At 35.4% G+C, this 26,572-nt stretch overlaps 1 protein-coding gene across 49 annotated transcripts in view; it reads right to left on the bottom strand.

Annotated features, from left to right (window-relative positions):
• RIMS1 (regulating synaptic membrane exocytosis 1) overlaps nt 1-26,572 on the bottom strand; it is a 460,984-nt gene that overhangs the window by 163,913 nt on the left and 270,499 nt on the right. For 28 of the 49 annotated variants that reach the window (XM_029943516.1, XM_029943523.1, XM_029943519.1 and 25 more), the window contains exon 1: nt 16,391-16,490. The exons of 20 other annotated variants lie outside the window; for them this stretch is intronic. In XM_029943516.1, the coding sequence (XP_029799376.1) occupies nt 16,391-16,490 (100 nt within the window). Of the gene's footprint in view, nt 1-12,885; nt 12,941-16,390; nt 16,491-26,572 lie in introns of those variants that run through there. One more of the 49 variants, XM_029943518.1, reaches the window with a different exon arrangement.

Here is a 26,572-nt window from a genome sequence, read left to right as displayed (position 1 = left end):
TAAGAATGGGTTTTTAATTTGAGACAAAGTAGGGTATTTGCATACTGAGTTCTGTGGTCAACACACATGAGTTAATAAATATTTCTTTGGTTATAATGTGATAAAATGTTACACATTTGAAGTCATTTAAATATTTTACAAGGGCATTTTTTCATAGATAGGAATTAAAATCCAAAGTCTAAGACCTCAGATCATAATCTTAACTTCTGATTAATATAACGAAAATACCACTCTGAAATAATGTCTTCTTATTTTAGAAGCCTATTTTAGATAATCTCATGCCTATAAAAGGCATGTGCATCTGCTCCCACCTCTAAATTAAAAATAATAGTGGAACAAACTTTGAAATAAATAAGCAATAATTTTCTATACAGCAAAATCCTAGAAAGCCTAATTTCACTTAAGTTAAATCAACAGTCATGGATACAAGTATTATTTAATAGGTCTTAGAATCCATATATTAAAATAAAATGAGAAGATACGCTGCTAAATTCTATCATTAATCATATCTAATCAGTGAAATATTAACATCTAAAAATAAATATAAATGCCATGAGTAAGCAAAATCTATAAATTATCATTGACTACTGAATTACTATTAGTCTAAGTTCTTAGAATACTAAAAACATTGTTCCTCAAATATTTTTTGGTGATTTCATTCAAAATACAGACTAATGTTCACTGTACAATTTGGCAGCAAGTACTACACAATTAAGGAGCAGAGATTTGTGTCCCTTGAGCAACAAGGCTTGAGGTAGGGCCAGAGGCATTCCTAAACCATTGGTCTTCAGCAAGAACCTCTTCAGAAATCCTAAGTAGTGTAAATTCCAATTTCTGGTTTTGGTCCTGGACACACACACACACACACACACACACACACACACGGTGACATTTGCTAGAAAAATTACATTATTCCAGCCTACAGATTCACTAGAGTGGCTGTTCTCTAAATGCTTGTTAGAAATTTCACTTCCCAAATTCCCCTTTGTTATAATGTGCTCTTCTTCCATCAGAGAAGCAACAAGATCACTTTCTCTCACGTGTATAAGTTTGGTGGTTCAAGGAAATGCATCCACTATTATCTACCAAGTTAATGAGGTGTCAAAGATGTTTGTATTCAGAAACACTTATACTCAATAGAACCCACAGATTTGAACTACCTCCAGTGAAAGAGAAGATATTTGTGTAAGGGCCCATGGTACCCTTTGTTTAATACTCTTACGGCATGGGAATACAGGCTTAGTACCTGATCTAGAATTTCATTAACATATTTGGTGGGGCAGGGGCACCTGGGTGGCTCAGTTGGTTACATGTCCAACTTCAGCTCAGGTCACGATCTCACGGTTTGTGGGTTGGAGCCCTGCATCAGGCTCTGTGCTGACAGCTCAGAGCCTGGAGCCTGCTTTGGATTGTGTCTCCCTCTCTCTCTGCTCTTACTCCACTCATGCTCTGCCTCTCTCTTCTTCAAAAATAAATCAACATTAAAAAAAAAGAACATTTGGTGGAGCTGATACCTCTCTGGTTATTATGTATATTTTTTTTTGGTGCATTTGAGAACTAACGGAACATCGACTCTATTGCTAAACAATTCTACAAAGCACTAATGTGGAACTCAGAATGAACACTTCTGGTTGAGCTCTGAGCTCATTCAGATAATCCTTCAACTTCAGAGGTAACTCCTACAGCATCCCATTGTTCTTTCAGGGACAGCCTGAGATAAAGCACATGAAATTGCTTTACAATCTATAAAGTGCCACAGAAATACAAATTGTTATTAGAGTGTAAAAATAGACACTAAAAAGTATTTCCAATTAGAATACTGATAAGCACTTCTGTCAATTCTAATGCCAGGTAAAAATTAAGAAACTGCTCCCACAGTTTACTGATTAAAAACTTAATCAGAGAACCTCACTCTATTTTAATTCCTCTGTTAACAGCATTATATCTTATCTGAAACTAATAATTTATGTTGTTTCTTATAAAACATAAAAACCAGCTGTTGTGTAAAAAGAGCACTGTACTTGACGTTACAGACTTGGGACTCTATTCCTTAATCTGCCACATTCCTGATAATATCCATTCATCTCTATAGACCTTGTTCTTCTCTATAAAATGGGGATAATGCCACTTTCTTGCAAAAGTTTCATGAGGATTAAATGAGATACATCAGCTCTGTAAATTATAAAATACTTTAGAAATAGATTTTATTATGTAACTACACAACAGAAATTAGGAATATGAAATCATGGTGTTAGAGATCACATTCATAGTTAATTAGCTATCATAACTAAAGTATACATAAACTCAGTAATCTTTGCAAAATATATTTTGAAATGGGCTTAGAAAAATGTTAAAGTCATTTTATTTACAGAAAATTATTTATTGGCCTGGTGCAAACAGATGCTCAAATGTTCAGAATGTATGAGTATTTCTTTAATCCAACTGCCAAAGGATAAGGAAAAGAGCCATCATATACATAAAAAGTAACATAAATCTTCCTGTTTAATTTCATAAAGCCCAGGGAAGCCTAAGAAAGTGGTTGTTTTTATAGTAGAGTCAGGTTGTGTATATATATTAAGTGTACAGATTAATCCCTAACTAAAAATTTTGGACTGTGAAGTAATTAATATGATCAGAATGTACAATGTATCCTTAATGTAAAAATAAGTAATTCATCATTTCTTCTTTGTCTGATCATATTTTTGTGTGGGGAAAATAAAATACTCATGTATCAGCAAAATATCTGTGGATGAATTGTTCTGTACCATGAAACAAGTAGGCAATTATATCCCTTTTTACTTTTTTCCTGATGACTCAAGAAACCTTTGAAAATGTCTTCTTAAAACCAGCTTATTTTATAGCTTAAAAATTATTTAGCACAAGCATCCTAACTTCCTAAAATTCTTTTTTTTTTCAGTTTATATTCTTCCTAGCCAAATCATCCAGAAAACAACTAAGTTTAAATATGCTTTAGGGTCATTCTTAATGGTGGGGTTTTGGAAAGGCACAGATAATTTTCTGGTATTACTTTAAGTAGGCTAAAGGACATTGAGAAATAAAACTATTTGAGATAGTTAACACTGCTCATGAGCTTAATTTTTCCTAGTTTTGAAAGTATATACACCTAGATTTTTGAGACTACATGAAGTTTCAGGGTCAGAAACCCTTTCAAAACACCATGATGCTCAATGACATCCTTATTCTTGATCTCGGCACTGACCTGATGTTGCAGGCCTCAGAAGTCAATAAATTAAAATTCCTAAGAGTTTGAACAACAAGAAAAAAACTGCACATACATACTTGCACACATACCTTTGTGCCTTAGAATGATAAGAATGTTTATGGTTTTCAGGAAATGTAGATAGACTGTATTTATCATCTATATTAAATGACAATAAAAATTTATCTAAAGAAAAGTCTAAGGTCACTGATTGATGACAGGACAAAAAGATGTCTACATATAACAGTTTAAAGAGGAATAAATTTCATGTGTAAATATGGTTTGAAGCCTAATGACTGAGAAATACCTTTCGCAGAACCTAAATATATAATAGTGAAGTACCCTGGAGAGCAAAGCACAATTTTAACAATTTTGGGGAAACTATTTTCTTTCTTCCAACACAATGACTCTTCATAAATAATAATTTTGGAAGTGCTGCATACAAGAGGGAAATATTTTACTGCAACTTTCCAACTGACCAGGCTTCCACATTGACACTGAGTATTCCATTCACGTGGGAGAACAGGTTGTCACGTGCAAAGCCTCGGAATAACCAGCCAGGAAACCCTGTGGAAAAAATTGGGGTTTATATGTTTTCATAGTTTGGGGACTGGATGTTAACCACAGGTTTAAGAAACTGTAGTGCTGGGCAAGTTCACAGCAGAGACATTACAAAAAAGCACTCTAGATGTAAATATCTTTGATGAAGAAAAATGTTAGTTTTTATCCAGACCTCACACCCAGGCAACACTAATAAAACAATATTAATTTGCAATAATAACTGTGAATGTCAAGTCAACTTCTAACTGTCCCTACATCCCAGAGACATGGAAATTAAAAAAATGGAGATTCATTATCACGATTTTAGTGATATAAAAATCAATAATCATAGCCAAATGGTGATACAGGTGAATTCTAAGGGCATACAGAACAAAATGGAAGCACTTATGGGGGACTGATACTGCTTATCATTTAAAAATATGTAATTAAGCTATAAAATCATAGAAAATAAATATACTCTTAGCAAACATTTTCAGTAATATAAACATGTTTTAAAACCAGAGCTCTATCCAAGAAAGTTATTGTAAATATTAGGGTTTTTCACTTTCTTTTTTTTTATTTTGTTCTTTTCTTTGTTTGCTTGTTTTTATTTTGGCTATTCAAACAAACAACTTATAGATATATTAAAGGACTTTTCTTTTTAAGTTGGAAATTCCTTTATTGGTAGTGGGAAGTCACTAGGCATAGAAATTTGGAGAACATTTTATACTTCAACAGTATTCTAGAGAAAATGTAAAGTATCCATATTCATTAACTTTTAAATTATAGCTATGGGAAACCAATGCACGGTCACCGTCTAAGTCTCTGCCACAGTGAAAAAGTGGTCAAGCTGTATAAAGCTTTTAACTATACTCCAACTCCATATGATGAAGATAAATCAGGCAAGATAAAGCACAAAAGCAAGGAACAATATTAACAATGCATTTAGATCACATCTACACCTATTTTTATAAAGCAAACTAAGTTAAAATTGGTCAAAGATTAACGTACTGACTCAAGAAAGGCCTTCTTTTCCAGAGTTCCTAAATACAAAAATCCAATATTAAATATTGGATAAACGAGTCTAAAATATAATTTCCAACATAATTTCAAAATAGCTTCATTTTAGATAACATTTGCATAACAAAAGCTGTTACTTTAAAAAGACTTAAAGGGCCTGCAGTGGTTTCTTGGCTGGGTCCCAGGTGCCCTCGGAGAACAGGATGGCCTTCTATTCAGGAATGCAAGGCAATCCCATGCCCCGAGTGCCTGGCTGTTTCAATCCATGATTCCACAATTACCCAGCTGCAGTGAAATACCCCCAAGTGCACTTCAGAGGAAATATATTTAGGGATACAATGTTTCTCCAGTGTTTTTGAAATGTTTCAGCTTAAAGCAATAGTATCTACAGAGGTCTTTCTGAGGGATACACAGTATATCAACTTGGATATTTTACAATCTAACTCTGAATTACTCCCAAGCATCACACAACCATGCACTTGGACAACACTACATTTCTGTGTAGTCCCTTCCCCCTCACTGCCTCCACAACTTCTTCCATACATTGTCCCTCAACATAGGACTATATGGATCATGGTGATGATGTCACTCACATGGATCATACTCTGATGATGATTATCATTTCTGTGAAACTATACCAAAAAAAAAAAAAAAACCTCTTCTTCCTGGTGTCAGTATCGGGAAAAATTAGTGTGCACTTAACTGGTTTATTTTTATGTTATGGAAACTGAAGTTCTGTAACTGATGTTACTTTTCTCAAAGCACATGTAGTAGAATGTTTATGGTTAAATGTGCAGCCTAATTTTCTACTCTTATTTTTCCTAACCAATCTTTTCTACACATTTTTAACTTATTTTGTATGGCTCTGTTTTTACATTTTTGTAGGTACCTTAAGTCACTTTTGGCATTAAGGTAAACTTTAAAGCAGGAATTGAAATAAAAGTAAGGGAATATGCACAAAACATATTTTAATATAGGATAACTGTTTTCATTAAAATATAAATTTTTTTACACATTAATATTGAAATACCTTTGATTCAATGAGAAACAATGTAACTAAAATGCAATTGATGTACAGGTGTTAGCTTAGCCATAGCTTGAACAGCAGAGTTCAGGAAACAGGAAATTATCTCAGCAAATTTTCCATTTGGAAATCTTGCCAAAGAATGGAAAGGAAGTGAAAAAAGGCTTCTCATCTAGCAAACAAAAAAATAAATAACAGCACAAATCTGAGTTCCTAGATTTTATTCATCCAAAAATCTACTAATTTTACAGTCACAATCCTAAGAGTTTCTCTATTATTCAACTCCACAGGACCTCTGAAGATGTATATTGTCCATAAGGAAAAGCACATTGACAATTTTAAGAATTTACAAGGAAAGGGACAGGGAAATTTTAAAAAAAGGAGGGACAGGGAAAAAAATCCAAACAATTGGTGAAGGGCATATATACCCTCAATGCTGTGATATCTGAGTGGCACTATGAACACAGCTGTACTAAGGGGCAACCTAATAACAATATCCATCATGCGACTAACCAAAAAGTTACTTTATGGCATGTAAACTTCAAAGAAAACAGAATGAAATATCCTTTTCGGCTTTCCTGGTTCATTTAAAACAAAAAAATGATAGAGTAATATACAATACTGATGAAAGATATTAATTAAAATTATGTAAAGAAATAGCATCAATAACAACAAGCTGGCTGGGAAATGTTCGGCATATCGAAAAACTCAGCCATTGAGAATGAGGTACTGGAAGCTAAGTTTTCACAATTCCAAAATTATATCACTACTCGTAAAAGCAACAAAAAAACAGACATGTAGTAACTATCAAATACTGCTTTAGATTATGTTAAAGTAAGGATTCAATACATGATAAATGTTAATTCTTATTTTCTCCCTTTGAATGTTCTATTTCTTGACATTTTGTGGATGCAGTACAAAAACTGGGAAATACAGAGTTAATTGTTCTTTGTAAAATGTCCTCCATACAGAGTGGTTTAAATGTCTTCTAAATATTCTTAATCAAAATTAATGCTTTTTTAAGTAAGAGCAAAGCAGACAAAACCTTTCTAGAGGGTGATAATGTAACTGAATTAAATTGTAATTTAGCAACTATTTGGTGAAAAAAATTGAAATTGAATACCATTTGCACTGATATTTACATTTTTCAGTGACATTAAATCAGAAAATTTACTTTATTCTTTGAACTCTTTTATGAAAAAGATTAAATTGTTAGTTCAACACTGTTAAGAATAATGATTTTTTGCATGTATTTCCAGATACAAATTTTATAAATCTGTAACAAACCTTTCCTAAGTAAGATATAATGATATCACAAAGATAGTAAATAGCTTTGGGGGTGTGTGGGTGGCTCAGCTGGTTAAGTGTCTGGCTCTTGATTTCAGCTCAGGTCATGATCTCAGAATTCACGATTTTGAGTCCTGCATCAGGCTCTGTGCTTGTTGGCACAGAGCCTGCTTGGGAGTCTCTCTCTTCCTCTCTCTCTACCCCTCCCTACTTGCACTCTCTCAATCTCAAAAATATACATTTTTTAAAAAGATAGTAAATATCTTTAAGTATTTTCTCCCAATAAATATGAGTACATTTAAGACTGGTCAAATAATTTCAATGATTTTAGCAACACAGGATCATTATACTGGATCTGATTTCCATATATATCAATCCAAATTTTAGAGTATCTTACTGATCACAGCAAAAATGAACTGAAGAAATAGATGCAACCCATGAGAAATAACAAATTGTTAGTGTGATTATATCTCCAATATTAAGAAAACAAAATTACAGTTTACTTTAATATTTCCCAAAATATAAAGGCATCTTTATTTCACATATACTTTAACTCAAATTAAACACCCATCTCCATTTGAAAATGAAAGAGCCAGTTGACATGCATCTCCTAAACTCAATCTCTCTTTCCATATGTTAAGACTGTAAGTAGCATTTACTTTTAAGTATAAAATGCTTATTATTCATGTTTAAAACATATTTTTAAAGAACCTAGATTGAGAAAACTGTTGCAACTGTATTCTAATGACTAAAAATTCATTTTTCAAATGAGAAACTATATTACTCCAGCCTGGCTAGTTTGCATTTTTTACTGTTGAAAAGGATAAAAACAATGAAAATACATCATCTTGGTAGCCTTTCTAATTTCACTTATTACCAAGAATTTTTTAGTTCCATTTGTTTTCCAAAGTAATACACTAATAGTTTTAGTGACAAAAAAAATTTACACACATACACACACACACACACACACACACACTCCAGATCTCCGGGTTTACTATAATCTCTGTTCAATGTAATTATCATTGCATCGTATTTTAGATCAAACACCTAGATGTGCACTTAGTTCACAGCCATGAAAACTGTACCCATTTCAATCTAGTTTTATAACCCAGACGAGGCAAATGTGGAGAGTAAAAATGGTATGCCCAAAATTCTGTATAGCAAACTCAAAAGGGAAAACTTCAAGCTAAAACTCCATGGACAGAGATCCTTCTCCTCATTATAAACCATAGGTTTCTCACCAATACTCAAGAAGTCTCTCAGATTAAATAGATATTTTGGGAGCTTTTATTTCGTGCTCAATTTTTCCTTACCTTCTTGACTTCAGTGAATAGCTCTGATTACAATAAAATTTCGTAGACTAAAAGAAATCTTACATAGAGATCTCAATAACTAAATGCCTGATCTAGAACAAGACTAGCTTCTGATGTCAGGAATCACAACATATTTGTCAAGGAAAACTGATCTCAGAAAAGAACCTAGTCTCTGTTAAGCTATTCTGAACAGGAAGAGCCTAGCTAAGCCCTTCAGGTACAGATGAAGTAACATGGGTCCCCATAAAGTACAGTTCCTTATTCATCTAAATGAAAACACTCTATGTTATATTTGAATTGTCCTTCATTTCTAGTCTCTTCCCTCATATCAATGTATTTATTTATTTACCTTTTGGAAAGTTAGGATTGGGTGGATTTTTTTCACTATAATGTGGAATAACAAGCCATGAAAATTTCAAATGTTAATGAAGTGTTTTTAAGCAAGTGCATTTTGAAGTGAGTCTTGGGTTTATTCACTAGTCACTGAAATAAAATTGCTTACCTTCATGTAGGACAAAACTTTTTGTGCCATGGGATGTGGTAGAAAATATTTCGCTTTTGTGATCTTTAAGGCCAACTTTATAACCTGAGTTATGTGAGGCCTTTTACATGAACCATAATTAGTTTAGGAGATCCATATACTTTTTAAAATTATACATAAAATTTTGTGTGCAGTAAGTATTTCTCTGTGAGAGTCCACTGCTTCCTTTATTTCTCTGATGGGCCCATGATCACTCTCCAAATTACTAACAAATGGTTAAGGAGTCTGGATGAAGGGATGACTCAGACTGGGAACACTGCTTTACTGCCTTGGTGCTTTACCTTTAGTTTCCAAAATTATCATCCTCTCTTGCAGGTCTTCAGCCCTGCAGTATGCTTTCATTAAGAACCCTATATAAGCTAGACACTTAGGAAATCAAGAAACCATCCTCAAAGAAAATGAGGTTTATGATTACATGCAGAGAGCAAAGAAATTCATCTCAGAAAGCACTTTCATGAGCTATCACGACGCTAATGAATCATATTTCTGAAAAGAGTTTAATATCAACAGGCAAGGGAAATACCATATAAAGATGTGCTAATATCTCTTCCCTGATGAGTGTCTTAAATAATTTCTAAGGCGTTGACTAAAAAGGAAAATATAGAAAAAAATAATAAACTTTATGTAATCTAAATAAACTATTAGAAAATGTAATCTTGAACTAAAAGTAAAACTTCAAAGTGGATAAAACAATTGTTCCAATTTGGACTTGCATAGAAGTTAAGAATAAGCTTCAAGGACTAAGCATTCTTTAAAGAGGGAAAAACAAACATACAAGCAAGCAAACACTGCAAGGCTAACAGTTTCTTGTTACCACATAAAAGTTCAAAAGCTATTAATACATCTAATATATCTGACAGATACTATACAATGAAAATATGTTTCCTAGAGCCCACATCTGTTACAATCAGCATGCCTCCTTTTCTGAAGTCAGCTTTGCAATTTGTTCCATATTTAGTTTGTCAGAATAAGAATTTATCTCCCTGGTCTTTAAAACTCACAGCTCACATAAAACCTGCTTTGAAACAAGTGATTTACAGCAGCTAGGCATTCAAAATTTTTGGTTGCTTTCTGCGACGAATTGACCAACTCATTATATGACAATTACCTTCTTAAAGGCAAAAGATGGCCTACGTGAAGCAGGCTATCCGAAATCTAGGCCCATTTCACTCACCTCCCATTTACTGGTGTAAAGCTGAACAGAGTAATAGTCTTCTGGATTATTAATATGACTATAAGATAATTAGTAATTATTCACTGGTTTCTCTATTTTTAAAATGGGACATGCTACTTTCTAATCTTCCTGCCCTTAGAAAATTAAGAAGAGAAGAAGAAATATTTATTTCACTTACTTTTGACTCCCCTCCCAGTCACCTTATTACCTCCTAACTGGATCTGGCTTTCCCTGAAGGCCACCTCAGCGGGAAGATGGCATCCTGGAGGGGCCTGCTGTGCTCAGTCTGTCTCAGTGTTGCCATCAGGGCCTCTCTGTCTCTGGCTGCCTTGATCTGCCCTCTGTTAAGACAGGCTCTCAGGGGTCACAGGTCACAGAGTGACTGCTGGCACAGGAAGCCGTAGGGACCCTAGAAACCAGCCCTCCCCCTGACATGCTCCCCACTGCGTCCTATCCCCTCACTGCTATATGGTTGCTGTTGTGATTGAAGTTTGTATATTAAAGGGTTTTTATACTATGTTTTTGATTGATCTAAAAATAAAAAGCACTTCACCTAGGGAAAAACTGTCTCAAAGGCATAAAAACTGCCTGTTTTGGTCATTTCTTTAGGTCTCAGTTTCATTACTGGGTCTCAGGCACATGTAATTAAACTTTGGGGGTTTTTTTGTTTATTTTTTTTTCTGTTAATCTGTCTTATGTCACTTTAATTCTTGGATCAGCTAGAAGAATAGTGAATGGTAAAAAATTATTTTTTCTCCCCACAACACTCCAGGATTACCTGGAATATACACTTGTTGTTCATGGAGATTAATTTTGTCTTTGTTTTCCAAATGACTTCCATCATTTCTTTAACATACTATTCCTAAGGGCAATTCACAGACAATGCTTCAAAATGAAAATTTTTCCTTATCCTGAAGAGTTTTTTAACCATGAGTTAATCATGAACGGTATCACAAAGTTTGAAGACAACTGAGTGGGCAACCTTCTATAAGATAATCACTTCACTAACGAAGTTATTGCCCTCATACATACATATATATGTAGAAACTATAAACTCAAATAAAGTGGTTCCTCAGAGCTAGATAGAGAAATCAATCACATTATTTTCCTCTCATCTCTCAGGTGCAAATGAATGGGAGAACGAACCATTTTTGTTTTGGTCTTCATCTCAAAATAGTGGATGTCTGTCATTAAGAAGACACAGTAAGTATGACCATGAACATGAAATTCATGATCTTTATCAACTAGCAACAATAGCCACTCAGCAAGTACATGCCTCAACTTATAATAAAATCCTCTATCCTCTAGAAAGAACAGGTTTAATTTGTTACGAATGTTAACTGGCATTTGATAGACAGCAATCTGGTTCATGCTTTTGCAAGTAGAAGGTGGCTGGTTGCTTCTTTTCCATTTGCCTCTGAGCTCTTGGATTTTAAGCTTGTCCTCAGCAGAAAGTGAACCTCTTGAAAGTCATTTGTGGGAAAAGCAGGCAGAAGCTTTCCTTAGCTGTCCTCAGCAGTCCTTGCTGTACCTGAGGGAGCAGGGGAGTAGCCAGGAGAGCTCGCGTCCCTGGCAGGCTTTCAGAGCGCCCGGTGCCTCTGCATCCAGGACCTTATCCTGCTGCTCGAGATGCTCAGGATGCCTCTCCCCGCCCCCCCCCCCCCCCCCCCCCCCCCCCCGCAAACCAAAGGACTACAGTGCCCTCAGGACACTTCAAACTAGCTTAATGCCAACTTGGCAAAATAGTAACAATGAAGCCAAGAGATTTACCAGTTTAATTTAAAAAGACCATAATCCTCCTCCAAAAAGCCTCAGTTGCTAAAACACTGAAAGAAAAAAAAAAAGAGAAAAAGAGTTCTATTCCCTCCCTTTATTAAGAAAAAGTTATACTTTTAAAAATTTAGTAACAGTGCCTTTTTATACACAGGAATCATCATCAGACGATCCCAAGGACCTGAGAAACATGACGTTTCTCTCCCACTGTGAACAACAGTAGTCTTTTTTCAAAGTGGCAGAATGGAAACCAGGGCCAGGAAGGGTTGGTTACTGTGTCACCCCAAGGTCACACACCCAAATCTCTGACCCAAAAGACTATTTTCCTTTCCTTCTTTCTGTCAGGGCTCTCCTTCCCTGTATCTGAACAGTTCTCTCGTTAGTCCACAGCTTAGTGTCACAGAAACACACGCAATTCCATGCTGTGCTCTAAAATCCAGGGCTGTCGACTAGGAGAGACCAGGCCTTGGCAGCCTTTGTCTAAACAGTTCAAAATAACCATCTATACAGAAACCGATATCTTTTTATTTTTAAAAAGATTAAGTTCTAAAGCCTTCTGATTTTAGTGAAATTAAGTAAACAGGAAAAACAACTGCCTTTGGTCAATCAGAAAAGGAAAATCTATACTTTCTGGATGAATTGTATATTATATGTAAATATATATATAGAGAGAGTTGAAAGCTGAAATTTATATATACATATATATCAAGTTGGAAGTTAAATACTAAATTTAGATAATTTAACATACACTTCAGATAGTCATTTAAAACATGAAACATGAAAATAACTTCATATAATACAACTCGATGATCAGCACTGTACTCTAAAATGATGATATATTTGTGTAACTGCCATGCTAAAGTAAACTATTCCTTATTCTATATAAATAAGATCCACATGAAGCATTTTAATATCTTATTCTTGGGATAATAAAACAATACATTCTATTAATTTTACATTTATGTATAAGATTAATATAGCTTAGTTTACCTGTTCCTGAGTGCAACGTATGAAGTAGTAGAAACTGCAGAAACCCAGCAAACATAACAGCAGCATCAGAGTGGTTAAATAAATGCTACTGGCATCAAGTCACTAAATTCTAGCTAGCAAAGGCAGCATATCCATAACACAATAAAAAATCCACAAAAAATGCAAAAGACATTTTAAATAAAATCCCCTATGGTCCTTGCATTCAAAATCAAAACCAAAAAGAAGCCTGCAGTGTCCAACATTATACAACGGTGACACTAAACAAGGCCATAAGTGCTGCTGTCATCAAAACAGATCTCTGCAGTGTACAGATTCTCATTGATTACCGCATTAATCTATAGTGCTCTGTGCTATACGAAAGAGGTTCCCACTGTAGCAAACGCCAAACCTCTGGTAGGTCCGTAATTAACCATTTCCTGAAACCAATGCACAGAAGATGTTACCTTCCTGAAGGCAGAGACACGAAATGAAACAAAATGCTGTGGTCCCTTAAAACTAGCACAGGAGAAAAGACTCAGGCATATGCTTGAAGAGCTCCTCCTATTATCCCCCCAGTGACACTGCACTGAGACATCCATAGACTAAGATAACAAAGTCAAGCCCTGCTGGCTTGTGGACCACAGAAAACTTACCTGAAATGATCTGGTCTCATTATCAATCACTGGCAATGGTCCTGCCAAGCTCTGTGTAACAGATCATTTCCCCTGCAGTTTCCCTGAGAGATCTTACTCAGCCCAATGACAACAACTGGCACCAGGAGGCATAAACCAGGAGTACAGGAGTGATTGTTGAGAACACAGAAGTGTTCCGGTATGCCAGCCTAGAGCTGATAGTGGTTCAACTCCAGGGGGCAAAAGGACACTCCAAACAGGCTTTGCCAGGGAGGTGGGGGCGGGGGGAGCTCCTATTAAATTCAACATTTTAAAAAATGCAGGTTTTTGATGACTATAGAGTCACAACTCCTAGTCTTTTTCTCAACATACAGATTCTTTTCTTGCCGAGATAAAATCCTTTTCCGCTGTTAGGTCACTACACTTTATCGTCCCCATATCATGTATTACAGAACACCCGCAAACAATAACAACAAAATTAGTTGATTTGAAATTATATCACTCCTGTAATTTCACTTTCATCATGGTACATCATTCAGTTTCCAGAAACAACAAAGAACAGTGATACACTTCTCTAATTCACCAGGGAACATCATTGAAAAGTAGAGGCAGATTGCTTCCAGTTTGTCTTAGAAGATTAAATGATCAAATGATAATAGGTGGAGAATTAAGAACCATATTTCATTTATTTAAACTAAATCCACTGTGTTTAATTAAATTATTTATACTTGTCAAAAGTTGTCTGATAAGAAAAAAAATTAACACAACCATAGACCATCTCCCTATCACCAAATCAACTGCAAAGCAACAGTCTCACACAAATCAGCAAATATGAATGTTTTCTTCCCCTTAAGAGAACATGACTTTAGCCTCTAATTAGAATTTTTGGTTTTTCTTTATCTCAAACTTACAACTGGCTTAACTTAAAGATTGGCCAAATTGTTGCTGAGAAAAGAGAAAGGGGAGTAAATATTATTTGAATGATTGTTACGTGCCAAATATTGTGCTGTGTTAATTTCACTGACTACATGGAATTCTCACAGATATATGGCAAAATCAGTATTACTTAGCCTATATTTATGATGAAGCTCAGAAAAGCTAATTAATTTGCCCAAGGCCACATGGTTTTTAAGGAGGAAAGTTGGAATTTGGACTTGACTTCATCTGACTTGAAAGTCCATGCAAAAGCTTTTCAATACAACATGCTATATACAAGTCATTGTAATTATTTTGACAGATTACCTCAAAGTTAATAGTGTTAGTGACTTAGTGTGTAACACCACAGTGATGCAGGAGGGGCCTACAACCATCTACCTCTATTTTCTATATCTGGAGTCAGTGAGGGTTTTCTAGAGCTGTGTATGGGACTGACCTCATATGCTGAGTTTAAGTTTCTTTCACTATGGCACTGTTGTAAAAAACACACACAAATGTCATTTCTATGGCCAGATCTGGCCCAGCAAATACACTGAAGAGAGCATATGACAGGACAGTCAGACTTTCAACAACCAAGTTACCAATTTTCCCTAGGTATAAGTGGTACCATATAATTTTGTTTGATTGAACTACAAAAATCTATGGCTCTTACAGACCTATGTAGGCTAAGCCAACTGAATTAAAATATTTTAATTCACTGTATGTGATTATTATTTTATCTGAGTTTTGAGATGTTTCTTTGTTGTATTTTCTATTTCTTTTTTTCTCATTTATTAAGTGGTATAAATGTATTTCAAATTATAAAGACATTTTGATTGCTATTGATCTAATATTTTTCTCTTATTCCATGTCATGCATTTGTATTAGTTTGGTATAATTATCCTCAATTCCCTAAAGTACTTCCAAAAAAGGAAATTTATCAAATAGTAACAAATTGTATCTCTAACACAAGATCCTTAGAAAACCAAATAAGGTCTCTGAAATGGTATACAGAACTTTCATAATTACAGAATTAAAATACAGAATCCATGCAAGAATGGGCTAATAACTTTATTTTGAATAGCACATCCTATGATAGTAACAAGTGTCAGTTACTGAGGATACTGTCCACATATAAGTAGAAAAAAAATCCTTTCATTTTCATCTTGTCAATTCAGAAATTTATATTAACAATATTTACTTATTTAAAGCATTTCTATCACTCTGTCTATTTTGAACCACCATCTCCCATCTTGGGGTTCTATATTTCATAGCCTCCCACTCAGCTGTGATTCCACAGCCTTTCAAAGGCTAGTAGTAGACTGATTTCCCTACGGAGAGAACACATAAAACCTAACATCAATTGTAATTTTGAGCTTGCTTCACATCCACCATTTGACCTTGTGATACCTTGGTCCAGCTAGTGTTTGTTTGTGTAAGAGTTTCAGCTCTTTTCAAGCACCCAGGATGCGTTTTATAAAAGTGACACAAATTTTCTATAGTTGCACTGAACTATCCAATGATGAATTTAATTTGTCAAATATTTCTCACTCTCTGTATTAGCATGAGGTAGCAAAGCATGGAATACACTGACAACAAAACAAAACTCATGTGCAATTAAACAGCTAGCTATTGCTTTTCCTTATTTTCATAGAATACTGATGTTTTCATCTTCAAATCTTTTGGGGTTGGCTATTACACCAAAAAATAAATCACAAACGTGATTCATCATCTTACAATCTTTAGGGCTATGTTGCACATCTAATGATCCCTTTTTAGAGAAAAATAAGGAAGATAAAGTTGGTAACTAGAAACTTCATTGAGAAAACGGAACAAAATCACTTGCCACTTGACACACACAGAATGGGAACATTTATACTGAAAATTTAGATATAAAGGGAGTGTTAAATATATGTTTGTGTCCAATTCTTAAAAATAATGAAGTGAGATTCCCATGCCCCAAACTCATTGTTGCTTACCAGCACCTGTTCCTCTGGCCTTGACTGCTCCCTCTTCGGAATCAACAGACCTCACTTCTTCCCACCCTTCTGAAGAGATGGGTATCCCAGGTGCACACATGACAGCAACCTTGTAAAGTAATTCAGCCTGGGGATTTTCAGCTATACTTTTAAGCAAATTCACGATATTATCTAAGAAGAGCACAAAGTGCCTCCACCACTCCGCTTACATCATTGAACATCAGCAACAACCCGTGGGTCAGGAGCAGCAGAAAATGGAAATTGGAAGAAACTATTGGTGTAAGAAAGTCGCTTTGTATGACTGACGCAGGTCATGCAGCTATGCAAAGGATTGCTTGGATAAAATACTGTACACAAGCCTCAGTGGGCCTGGTGTGGAGACTGGTAGCATTTACTGAGAAGAAGCATATTGGCATCTCTGTTGGGTTTTAACCAGATCCACAGGATTCAGGAAATAAGCTCTCTGCCAGATGACACTATGCTCCTAGCCATTCCTTCTGTTTACTTATCTTCCAAATTGCTCTAACTAGTGGCCTTTTTCCTGCTGAGAGCTTATTTGTGGAGCGGGCTAAATAAAGGATTTTTATGACAACAAAATGGCCATTAGCCCATAGGATGATTTCTTAAAACATAACTCTTCTGCTTTTGTTTAGTACTATTAAAATCAATTAAATGAGAGCTTATTATTATATCTTTGATTAGTGAACAAAAATATTTCATTTCTTGAAGAAATATTTGAAGTTGGGCTATCTTTGTACATACGTATATTTTCTTTATATAGTATTTTCCTCCCATTTATGTAAACTATTAGAGGTAGATTGTCTCCTCCTGCTGTGGTGTTTTCCTAGCAGAGGCAAACACTTTTAAATATACATATACATGGCTTTTCTTCCTATTACATTTCCAAACTGTGAAGACCTATACCTTCTTTCAGATAGAATGAGTAATCCTATTTATGGGGGCAGGGTGAGGGAAAGGTATTATATATTCCCTCTATCATCACATAGTCTTTTCATTACCACAAACGGGTCTATATATTTTACTTTAAGCATATTACTCTTTAAGTAATCATTACTTTTTTAAAATTTTAATACAGAGAATGTTGTAAGTAGTAAAAATAAGGTATGTGCATGTATTTCACACTTCCTAAAGCATATTCATGTGCTTCAAAACAAATCTGAGAAGTGACTATAACATTGTAAGAAGAGAATCAACCATCTATAGAAACAAGCATGGACGTATATACCAAGACTGACTTGTCTAGAAACTAAATTTCTAAATCAACAACCTAAGGCTTCCACTTCACCAAATTCTTTATTTTCAAATTAAATTTCAGAACTAATAGAAAAGCCAGAATGTACTCTAATTATTAGAGTAAAGAGAAAAAGCCCAGACCAGAACTCTTCCTAGAAGGCTTATTATCCCCATATTAGAGAAGAATCTGAAGCTTAGATATAAGTGACATACCTAGTCAGTGGCAGAGTAAGACTTTTAGTTTAAAAATAACAGTAATACGGATGCCTGGGTGGCTCAGTTGGTTAAGCATCTGACTCTTGATCTCGGTTCAACCCCATGTCAGGCTCTGTGCTGACAGTGTGGAACCTGCTTCAGATCCTCTCTCCCTTTTTCTCTTACCCTCCCCTGCTCATGCTCTCTTTCTCACTCTCTCTCAAAATAAATAATTTAAAGAATAAATATAATAAAAAAAATTATAGTAATAATCAAAGCTAACCTCGCTTTAGATCACACCATCCTTAAATCTGGGAACTAACTTTTACCTAGTATCTAGTACAAGACTGTTCTTGGTGGTTCATGATTGAGGCAAATAAATCTACACCAAGTAAAATGCACAGGATGCTATAGGCTGAGGTCCTTCGTGAGGCTCTAACATGGCTCTGGCATGCCTTGACCTCAGAACACCAGTTTATGGAGATGTTAATGGATGGTTCAGGATGAAACATTTCCTGATCAAATGTATTTAGGACACACTTTGTGTTGTATTATTTTCTAGAACAATCACAATGCACATTACCTATAAAGTGGTGAGAAGTCCTTAGAAAAATTCTGGCCAAAAGTTAGCATTGGCCCAACTTATTTGAACACACACATTTATTTTTGGCAGCACACTTATTAAAACTACTTTGCTTTGCAGAAATACTAGAGAGAGTAGTCCTGCATTTATTGATACTATTTCCTTTTATTTGTTAAGATATTAGAAGGAAAAAGGAAGTGAAGTATTAGATTCTATTTTATAGATTCAGAGTTGATTCTCAGGACCATGCTGGTTATTTGGGCAGTTTCTGTAGTAACAAGCACTGTTCCACATTCTGCTTTGTCACTGAGATATCTGATTCGGCTGTCACAAAGCCCCGGCTCAGCTATCTCCTTCCTGACCCACACGGACATGCCTCTGGATCAAGGTCTTCCATTTATTCAATTAATCACACTAAAGCAACTCTGCTGAAGGATTCTAAACTAAAATAAAACAAATAAAACTAAACATAAAGTCCAAATGACATATTCTGGGAAATCCTAATTGTAAATATCTAGACACAGAATAAACCAATATTCAAAATATAACTAGGGGACTTTGTGGAGTGATAAAAAAGGTTAACTCTGAAGACATGAGAATGAATAAAACACCGATGGTCTCTGACTTACAATCGTTCAACTTACAATTTTTCCTTATGACGGTACAAAAGCAATGTGCATTCAATAGAAACCATAGCTTGGATGTTGAATTTTGATCTTTTTCTGGGCTAGCAATATGAGGTACAATATCATCTCATGATGCTGAGCAGCAGTAAGCCACAGATTATATCAGCCATGTGATCACAAGTGTAAATAACTGCAATACTTATAACCATTCTGTACCTAAGCATTGTTTGTTTGTTTGTTTTTACTTAAATACAATATTCAATTAGCTGAGATACTCAACACTTTAGTATAAAATGGGCTTTGTGTTGATGATTTTGCCCAACCTACAGTGTAGGTTAATGTAAGTGTTCTGAGCATGGGTAACATTTACTAAGCTAAGCTATGATGTTCAGTAGGTTAGGTATTATATGCATTTTCAACTTAATATTTTTAACTTATGATGGACTCATTGGGATGTAACCCGCATTCTAAGTAAAGGAAAAACTGTATTAGGATTTGGGAAATTAATATATTTAATTTTTTCCCCCAGGATTGAGACTGACTTTCATACTTGCAATTTCCTGAGTCATAAGGACAACCTATCTTGTATCAGGATTTATAGGTTTCCTACCATGGTGTGTTGGACTGGAAGAAACTCTGGCTACAAAGTGCCTAGCCTGAGAAAATTGGAAAGGTTAAAAATACTCAAAGAATTTGTTGCTATCAAGGGGCCCTGGATCCCAAGCACTCTGAAACTCAATTATTCTGAAATTCTTAAGTACAGGTATGGGAACTATTGCCTTATTTATAATATAAATGAATATAAGCATCTATTAATGTTGTCAATCTTTATCTCACAGTGTGTTAGAGGACAAGCACATATGTAAAGGATCTTTCAAGGAGAATTGCCTTGATCTGTGTTTTTTCTAAGCTAGGGAGATCTAGGTCTCCCAGACCCTGAACCAACCATATGAAGAAACGGAGTTGATGCTGGGTATGGAATAAAGGGGACCAGAATAGCACATATGTCAAAATGTCACACAGTGGCAGGATATGGGCCACAGTGAGGTAGGGAACACTTCAGAGAAGATCTTTTTAAGGAAATGAGGAAAAAAGATGAGTGAGTGGTGAAAGAGAGATTAAAGAGAGAAATAGGAGGTAAAGGTAGATTGTACAAAGGATAGTGATTACTTTGTAGACCTGATCCACCTATCACAGATTTTCACAGATCCTACCCATTTTCTATAGGAGACCTAGTAAAATAGGACACTAAGAAATTGAGTACTCCTCATGGTGCTGAGATATTTAAAGGATAATCACAAGTTGACCATTTCAGCCTAAAGCCTGTGGAAATGCTTTAGCCATTACTGCATTTCTCTGTAAAAAAATAGAAAACATGCTAAAAGAAAAGAAAAAGAAACCCAATGGACAAAGACAAAATATAGGCTCTCTAAGCACCATTTCTTAGCACCTGTCTATCCTTTGTAATTCAAGTTATTGATTCTAGCAAAATGGGAAGGCTTTTGAGCTTGCAGCTGGATAGGAAAGGTATTACAGAATGAGGTATCTATGACCAAGAACCAATTTTAATGTCCATTTCTTGTCCTGGGATTAAGTCATGATACAAACAATATAAATTTAGTCTACAAAATCTACCTAAGGAACACAATGAGATTTCAATTCCTTATAAGAGATTTATTGATTTTTCACCCTGGGTTCAAACAGAAAAAGGTTCCTCATTTATCTGAGCTGTGTGAAATTTAATATTAATCCTCCTTTCTTTGTAGGGGAAGCACTCTGAGGGCGATGGTCTTATGCACAAGTGTCAGTTCCAATTACCTGCTTCTTGCAGGGGCAAAACTGCCTCTGAAGATGGCCCTGTGTTCTTTAAAAACCCAACCCCTCACACATTACAGGTCTGATTCCATCATCGGGGTGTTGCTGAAGTGTCACCCCCACATACTTAGGGTTAAGTATTCTCCTTTCATTTCTGACTCTTAGAGATTTCTCTTTATGCAAATTCAGCTATGCCTATTAAATAAACTTTCGTTTTCACCATTTATAGGTTTTATGCAGGGGAGGTTAGTTTTGTTTATTTTTAATTTCTTTAGTTTAGGCAGCTATATAACTGTAAACAGGAAGTAGTTTCAACAATGGTGTGTTGAGTAGCTTTCTTTTGCTATGTTGGCAGTTTAAAATCTCATTTATAAGTTCAGGGGCACCTGGGTGGCTCAATCAGTTAAGCATCCGACTTCAGCTCAGGTCATAATCTTGCAGTTCGTGGGTTTGGGCCCTGCTTTGGGCTCTGTGCTGACAGCTCAGAGCCTGGAACCTGATTTGGATTCTGTGTCTCCCTCTCTCTCTGCCCCTCCCTCACTTGTGTTCTCTCTCCCTCTCAGAAATAGTAAATGAATAAACTTAAAATTTCATTTGTAAGTTCAAAGGCCATTAAAGGTATATATATTTACTTGTCTTTATAGGATACAATCCAAGTAATGCTATCTAGTGAGCAATGATGACTTTTTTATTATCCTGTGGCTCAAATACCTAGCTTCTTACAGTCATGGATTTGAGCTATGTCTTCACTAAGAAAACAACACATAAAAGGGCTTAGTAGAAACATTAGGCCATGTATTACAAGACTTCAAACAGCAAGGTATTAAAGAGAGCACAAAGTCAAAGTGAGAAAGAAGATCATTTGCATGATATACAAGCTAATTAATTTAATGCTATAGAAACTTTCTATACCCCATTTCCCTTTTCTATTTATCTATCCATTTATTGTCTTTTAGTTGTGGTGATGGTTGTTAGAAGCACTTTTAAAACTGTTCAGGAATTAAACAAAACAATTCAGAACCCATAATTTCCCAGAATAGGAGACTCCCTAAATTCTACCTCAGTTAAATTTCCAACCAAGTCACATAAAAGGCCATTAGTTTCTTCGGTTTCTACTATGACCAAAGGTCCACAGCACTACTACTTTTGTTCATTCCTCCCTCATTTAATTTTTTTTTAATGTCATCTTAAAAAATGATATGTATGCTCCAGGTTAGGTAAAGCACACAAATCTCTCTCTACTTAAACACAATACAATATATATTTCAAGTAATAAATAATATGCTACAAAGCCCAAATAAGAAAAAATGCAGGGCTCAATTCTACAGAAACCACAGTGGTGAGTGGCTGAAGCTGTCTGTCCCGCTGATAGGGAGACCAGGTCTGGGTAGAGGTGGCTGTAGCTGCAATGCCATTTACTGCTGGGAGAGAGGGCTAAGCCCTGCTTCAAGCTCTCCCCGTTAATGAGGCTCAAAGTAACCCCAGTCTGCCTCTCAGGACTGCTTCCCGAAAGGTGCTGATCCCCTGTGACAGGGAACTATAGAGAAGAAGAAGCCTATGCTGTACATTCAGCTGAAATATCATTCAAGAAATGACAAACTCATGGTATTTTATTACTCCCAGACTCTCACTAAAAGAATTAATAAAACATATGCTCTAACAAAGAGAAAAATGAAGGCAGGCAAAAAAAGCGAGATCTAGAAAATAATTAAAAACAAATCAGTAAATCCTAAATATCTTGGTAAATCTAAATATTAACTATAAAAATAATATTAACATTTATTTACACAAATGTTCAAAACCAAGCTGGACCTATTCTAGATAACAGTAATATTAATGCTAAAGTCCTCTTTCATAGAGATAATAATTTTAGATTTTTCTAAAAAAATTGTAAAAATAAGTAATGCACTGAAAAGTTAGGTTTGCATTAAAAGATAGGAAAAGGGTATAATGTCTTGAGCTCTAAAATAAATAAATACGCTTGGGAAATAACTCAATCTAATAGAAGGCATAAAGGAAAAAAGCAAAGCAAGGAAATAAAGGAATACCCAAATTAAATTAATAGAAAGGAATACATTTATGGTAGGAGTTTAAAAATATAAAAACCAAAAAATGAAGACTGTATCATCATCCAGATGTAAGTATAATCAACATTTTGATGTACATCCTTTCAGTTCCTTCTCTATGTACAAACGTAAATACTTTTTAAAAACATACCATATACTCTGGGACGCAGCAAAGTCAGTCTTAAGAGGAAAGTATTTTGCAATCCAGGCCTATTTCAAAAAACTAGAAAAAGCTCAAATTCAAAATCTAATACAACACCTAAAAAACTAGAAGGGGAGCAGCAAGAGCACCCCCAAACCCAGCAGAAGAAGAGAAATAATAAAGATCAGGGCAGAAATAAATAATATCGAATCCAAACAAAAAAAAAAAAAACAGTTGAATAGATCAATGAAACCAAGAGTTGGTTTTCTGAAAAAATAAACAAAATTGATAAACCTCTAGCCAGGCTCCTCAGAAAGAAAAGCGAGAACATCCAAATAGACAAATGAAAATGGATCTATTACAACCAATCCCTCAGAAATACAAGCAATCATCAGGGAATACTATGAAAAATTATATGCCAACAAACTGGACAACCTAGAAGAAATGGACAAACTCCTAAACACACATGCACTACCAATATTCAAATGGGAAGAGTTAGGAAATCTGAACAGACCCATAACCAGTGAAGAAATCAAATAAGTTATCAAAAATCTCCCAATGAATAAGAGCCCGGGTCCAGATGGCTTCCCTGGGGAATTCCGTCAGACATTTAAAGCAGAGTTAATACCCATTTTTCTCAAGTTGTTCCAAAAAATAGAAATAGAAGGAAAATTTCCAGACTTATTCTACAAAACCAGCATCACTTTGATTTCCAAACCAGAGACCCAACAAAAAAAGAGAACTACAGGCCCATATCCTTAATAAATAGAGATGCAAAAATACTCAACAAAATACTAGCAAATCGAATTCAACACCATAAAGAAGAATTATCCACCATGATCAAGTGGGATTCATTCCTGGGTTCCAGGGAAGGTTCAATATTCACAAATCCATCAATGTGATACTTCACATTAATAAAAGAAAAGATAATAACCACATGATCTTGTCAATAGATGCAGAAAAAGCATTTGACAAAACACAGCATCCTATCTTAACAAAAACCCTAGAGAAGGTCGGGATAGAAAAAACTTACTTAAACATCATAAAAGCCATTTATGAAAAGTCCACAGTTAATATCATCCTCAATGGGGAAAAACTGAGAGCTTGCCCCCAAGAGCAGGAACACGACAGAGGTGTCCACTCTCACCATTGCTGTTTAACATTGTGCTGGAAGTCCCAGCATCAGCAATCAGACAACAAAAGGAAATAAAAGGCATCAGAATCAGCAAAGAAGAAGTCAAACTTTCACTTTTCACAGAGGACATGATATACTCTACATGGAAAACCCGACTGCCTCCACCAGAAGCCTTCTGGAACTGATCCATGAATTAAGTTATGTTGCAGGGTACAAAATCAATGTACAGAAATTGGTTGCATTCCTATACACCAATAATGAAGCAATAGAAAGAGAAATCAAGAAACTGATCCTATTCATAATTGCACAAAAAGCCATAAAATACGTAGGAATAAACCTAACCAAAGATGTAAAAAAACTTCTATGATGAAAACTATAGAAAACTTATGAAGGAAATTGAAGAAGACACAAAGGAATGGAAAAACATTCCATGTCCATGGATCAGAAGAATAAACATTATTAAAATGTCATTATTACCCAAAGCAATCCACATATTCAATGCAATCCCCATTAAAATTGCACCAACATTCTTCTCAAAGCTAGAACAAACTATCCTCAAATTCGTATGGAACCACAAAAGACCCCGAATAGCCAAAGTCATACTGAAGAAGAAAACCAAAACGGGAGCCATCACAATCCCAGACTTTAGCCTCTACTACAAAGCTGTCATCATCAAGACAGTATGATATTGGCACAAAAACAGACACATAGACCAATGGAATAGAATAGAGAACCCAGAACTGGACTCACAAATGTATGGTCAATTAATCTTTGACAAAGCAGGAAAGGGTATCCAATGGAAAAAAGACAGCCTCTTTAACAGGTGGTGCTAGGAGAACTCGACAGCAACATGCAGAAGAATGAAATGACCACTTTCTTACACAATACACAAAAATAAACTCAGAATGGCTGAAGGACCTCAATGTGAGACAAGAAACCATCAAAACCCTAGAGGAGAAAGCAGGACACAGCCTCCTTGACCTCAACTGCAGCAATTTCCTATTTGACATATCCCCAAAAGCAAGGGAATCAAGAGCAAAAATGAAGTATTGGGACCTCATCAAGATAAAAACCTTCTGCACTGCAATGGAAACAACCAAGAAAACTAATAGACAACCGACGGAATGGGAAGAGATAGTTGCAAATGACATATCAGATAAAGGCCTAGTATCCAAAATGTACAAGGAACTCACCAAACTCCACACCCCAAAAACAAATAATCCAGTGAAAAAATGGGCAGAAGACATGAATAGATATTTCTCCAAAGAGGACATCCAGATGGCCAACTGACATATGAAACTATGCTCAGCGTCACTCATCATCAGGGAAATACAAATCAAAACAACACTGAGATACCATCTCATGCCAGTCAGAGTGGCTAAAATGAACAAATCATATAGATGCTGGCGAAGGTATGGAGAAATGGGCACCCTCCTACACTGGTATTGCCGCTATGGAAAACAGCGTGGAGGGTCCTCAAAAAACTATCCATAGAACTCCCCTATGACCCAGCAATAGCACTGCTGGGGATTTACCCAAGGGATACAGAAGTCCTGATGCATAGGAGCACATGTACCCCAATGTTCATAGCAGCACTTTCAACAGTAGCCAAATCATGGAAAGAGATTAAATGTCCATCGATTGATGAATGGATCAAGAAGATGTGGTTTATATATACACAATGGAGTACTACATGGCAATGAGAAAGAATGAAATCTGGCCATTTGTGGCAATATGGATGGAACTTGAAAGTGTCATGCTAAGCGAAATAAATCAGAGAAGGACAGATACCATATGTTTGCACTCATAAGTCTAACAGGAGAAACTTAACAGAGGACCATTGGGAGAGGAAGGGGGGGTAAAGAGTTAGGGAGAGGGAGTGAGGCAAATTATGAGAGACTCTTGAACACTGAAAACAAACTAAGGGCTGAAGGGAAAGGGGTAAAGGGGAAGGCAGGTGATGGACATGGAGGAGAGCACTTGTGAGGAAGAGCACTGGGTGTTATACAGAAACAAACTTGACAACAAATTGTAAAAATAAATAAATAAATAAATAAATAAATAAATAAATAAACATACCATATAGTATATATATCATTAGCGATGTTCTTTCAACCATCACAAAAATAGTTTTATGTCATAAACATAGGAATATATAATAGATGTTTTATGGCTACATAGTATTCCTTTAAGTAGTGCCCTTTAATCATAAAATTGAGCTAACTTCCAATTTTTAGATTATAAACATTTTATAATAATATTCACCCATACCCATCATAAAGTGTTTATTTTGCCAACTCTTTGAGATGCAATCATATTTTATAAACTAAACACAAATAGGTCAGTTAGTGGTAAGGGTTCTTGCT

This window comes from Suricata suricatta, chromosome 7, assembly GCF_006229205.1.
Source record: "Suricata suricatta isolate VVHF042 chromosome 7, meerkat_22Aug2017_6uvM2_HiC, whole genome shotgun sequence".
In the NCBI taxonomy this organism is placed as follows: Eukaryota; Metazoa; Chordata; class Mammalia; order Carnivora; family Herpestidae; genus Suricata; species Suricata suricatta.
The sequence above is the reverse complement of the archived record's forward strand: the minus strand, read 5'-3'. Positions and strand labels throughout refer to the sequence as shown.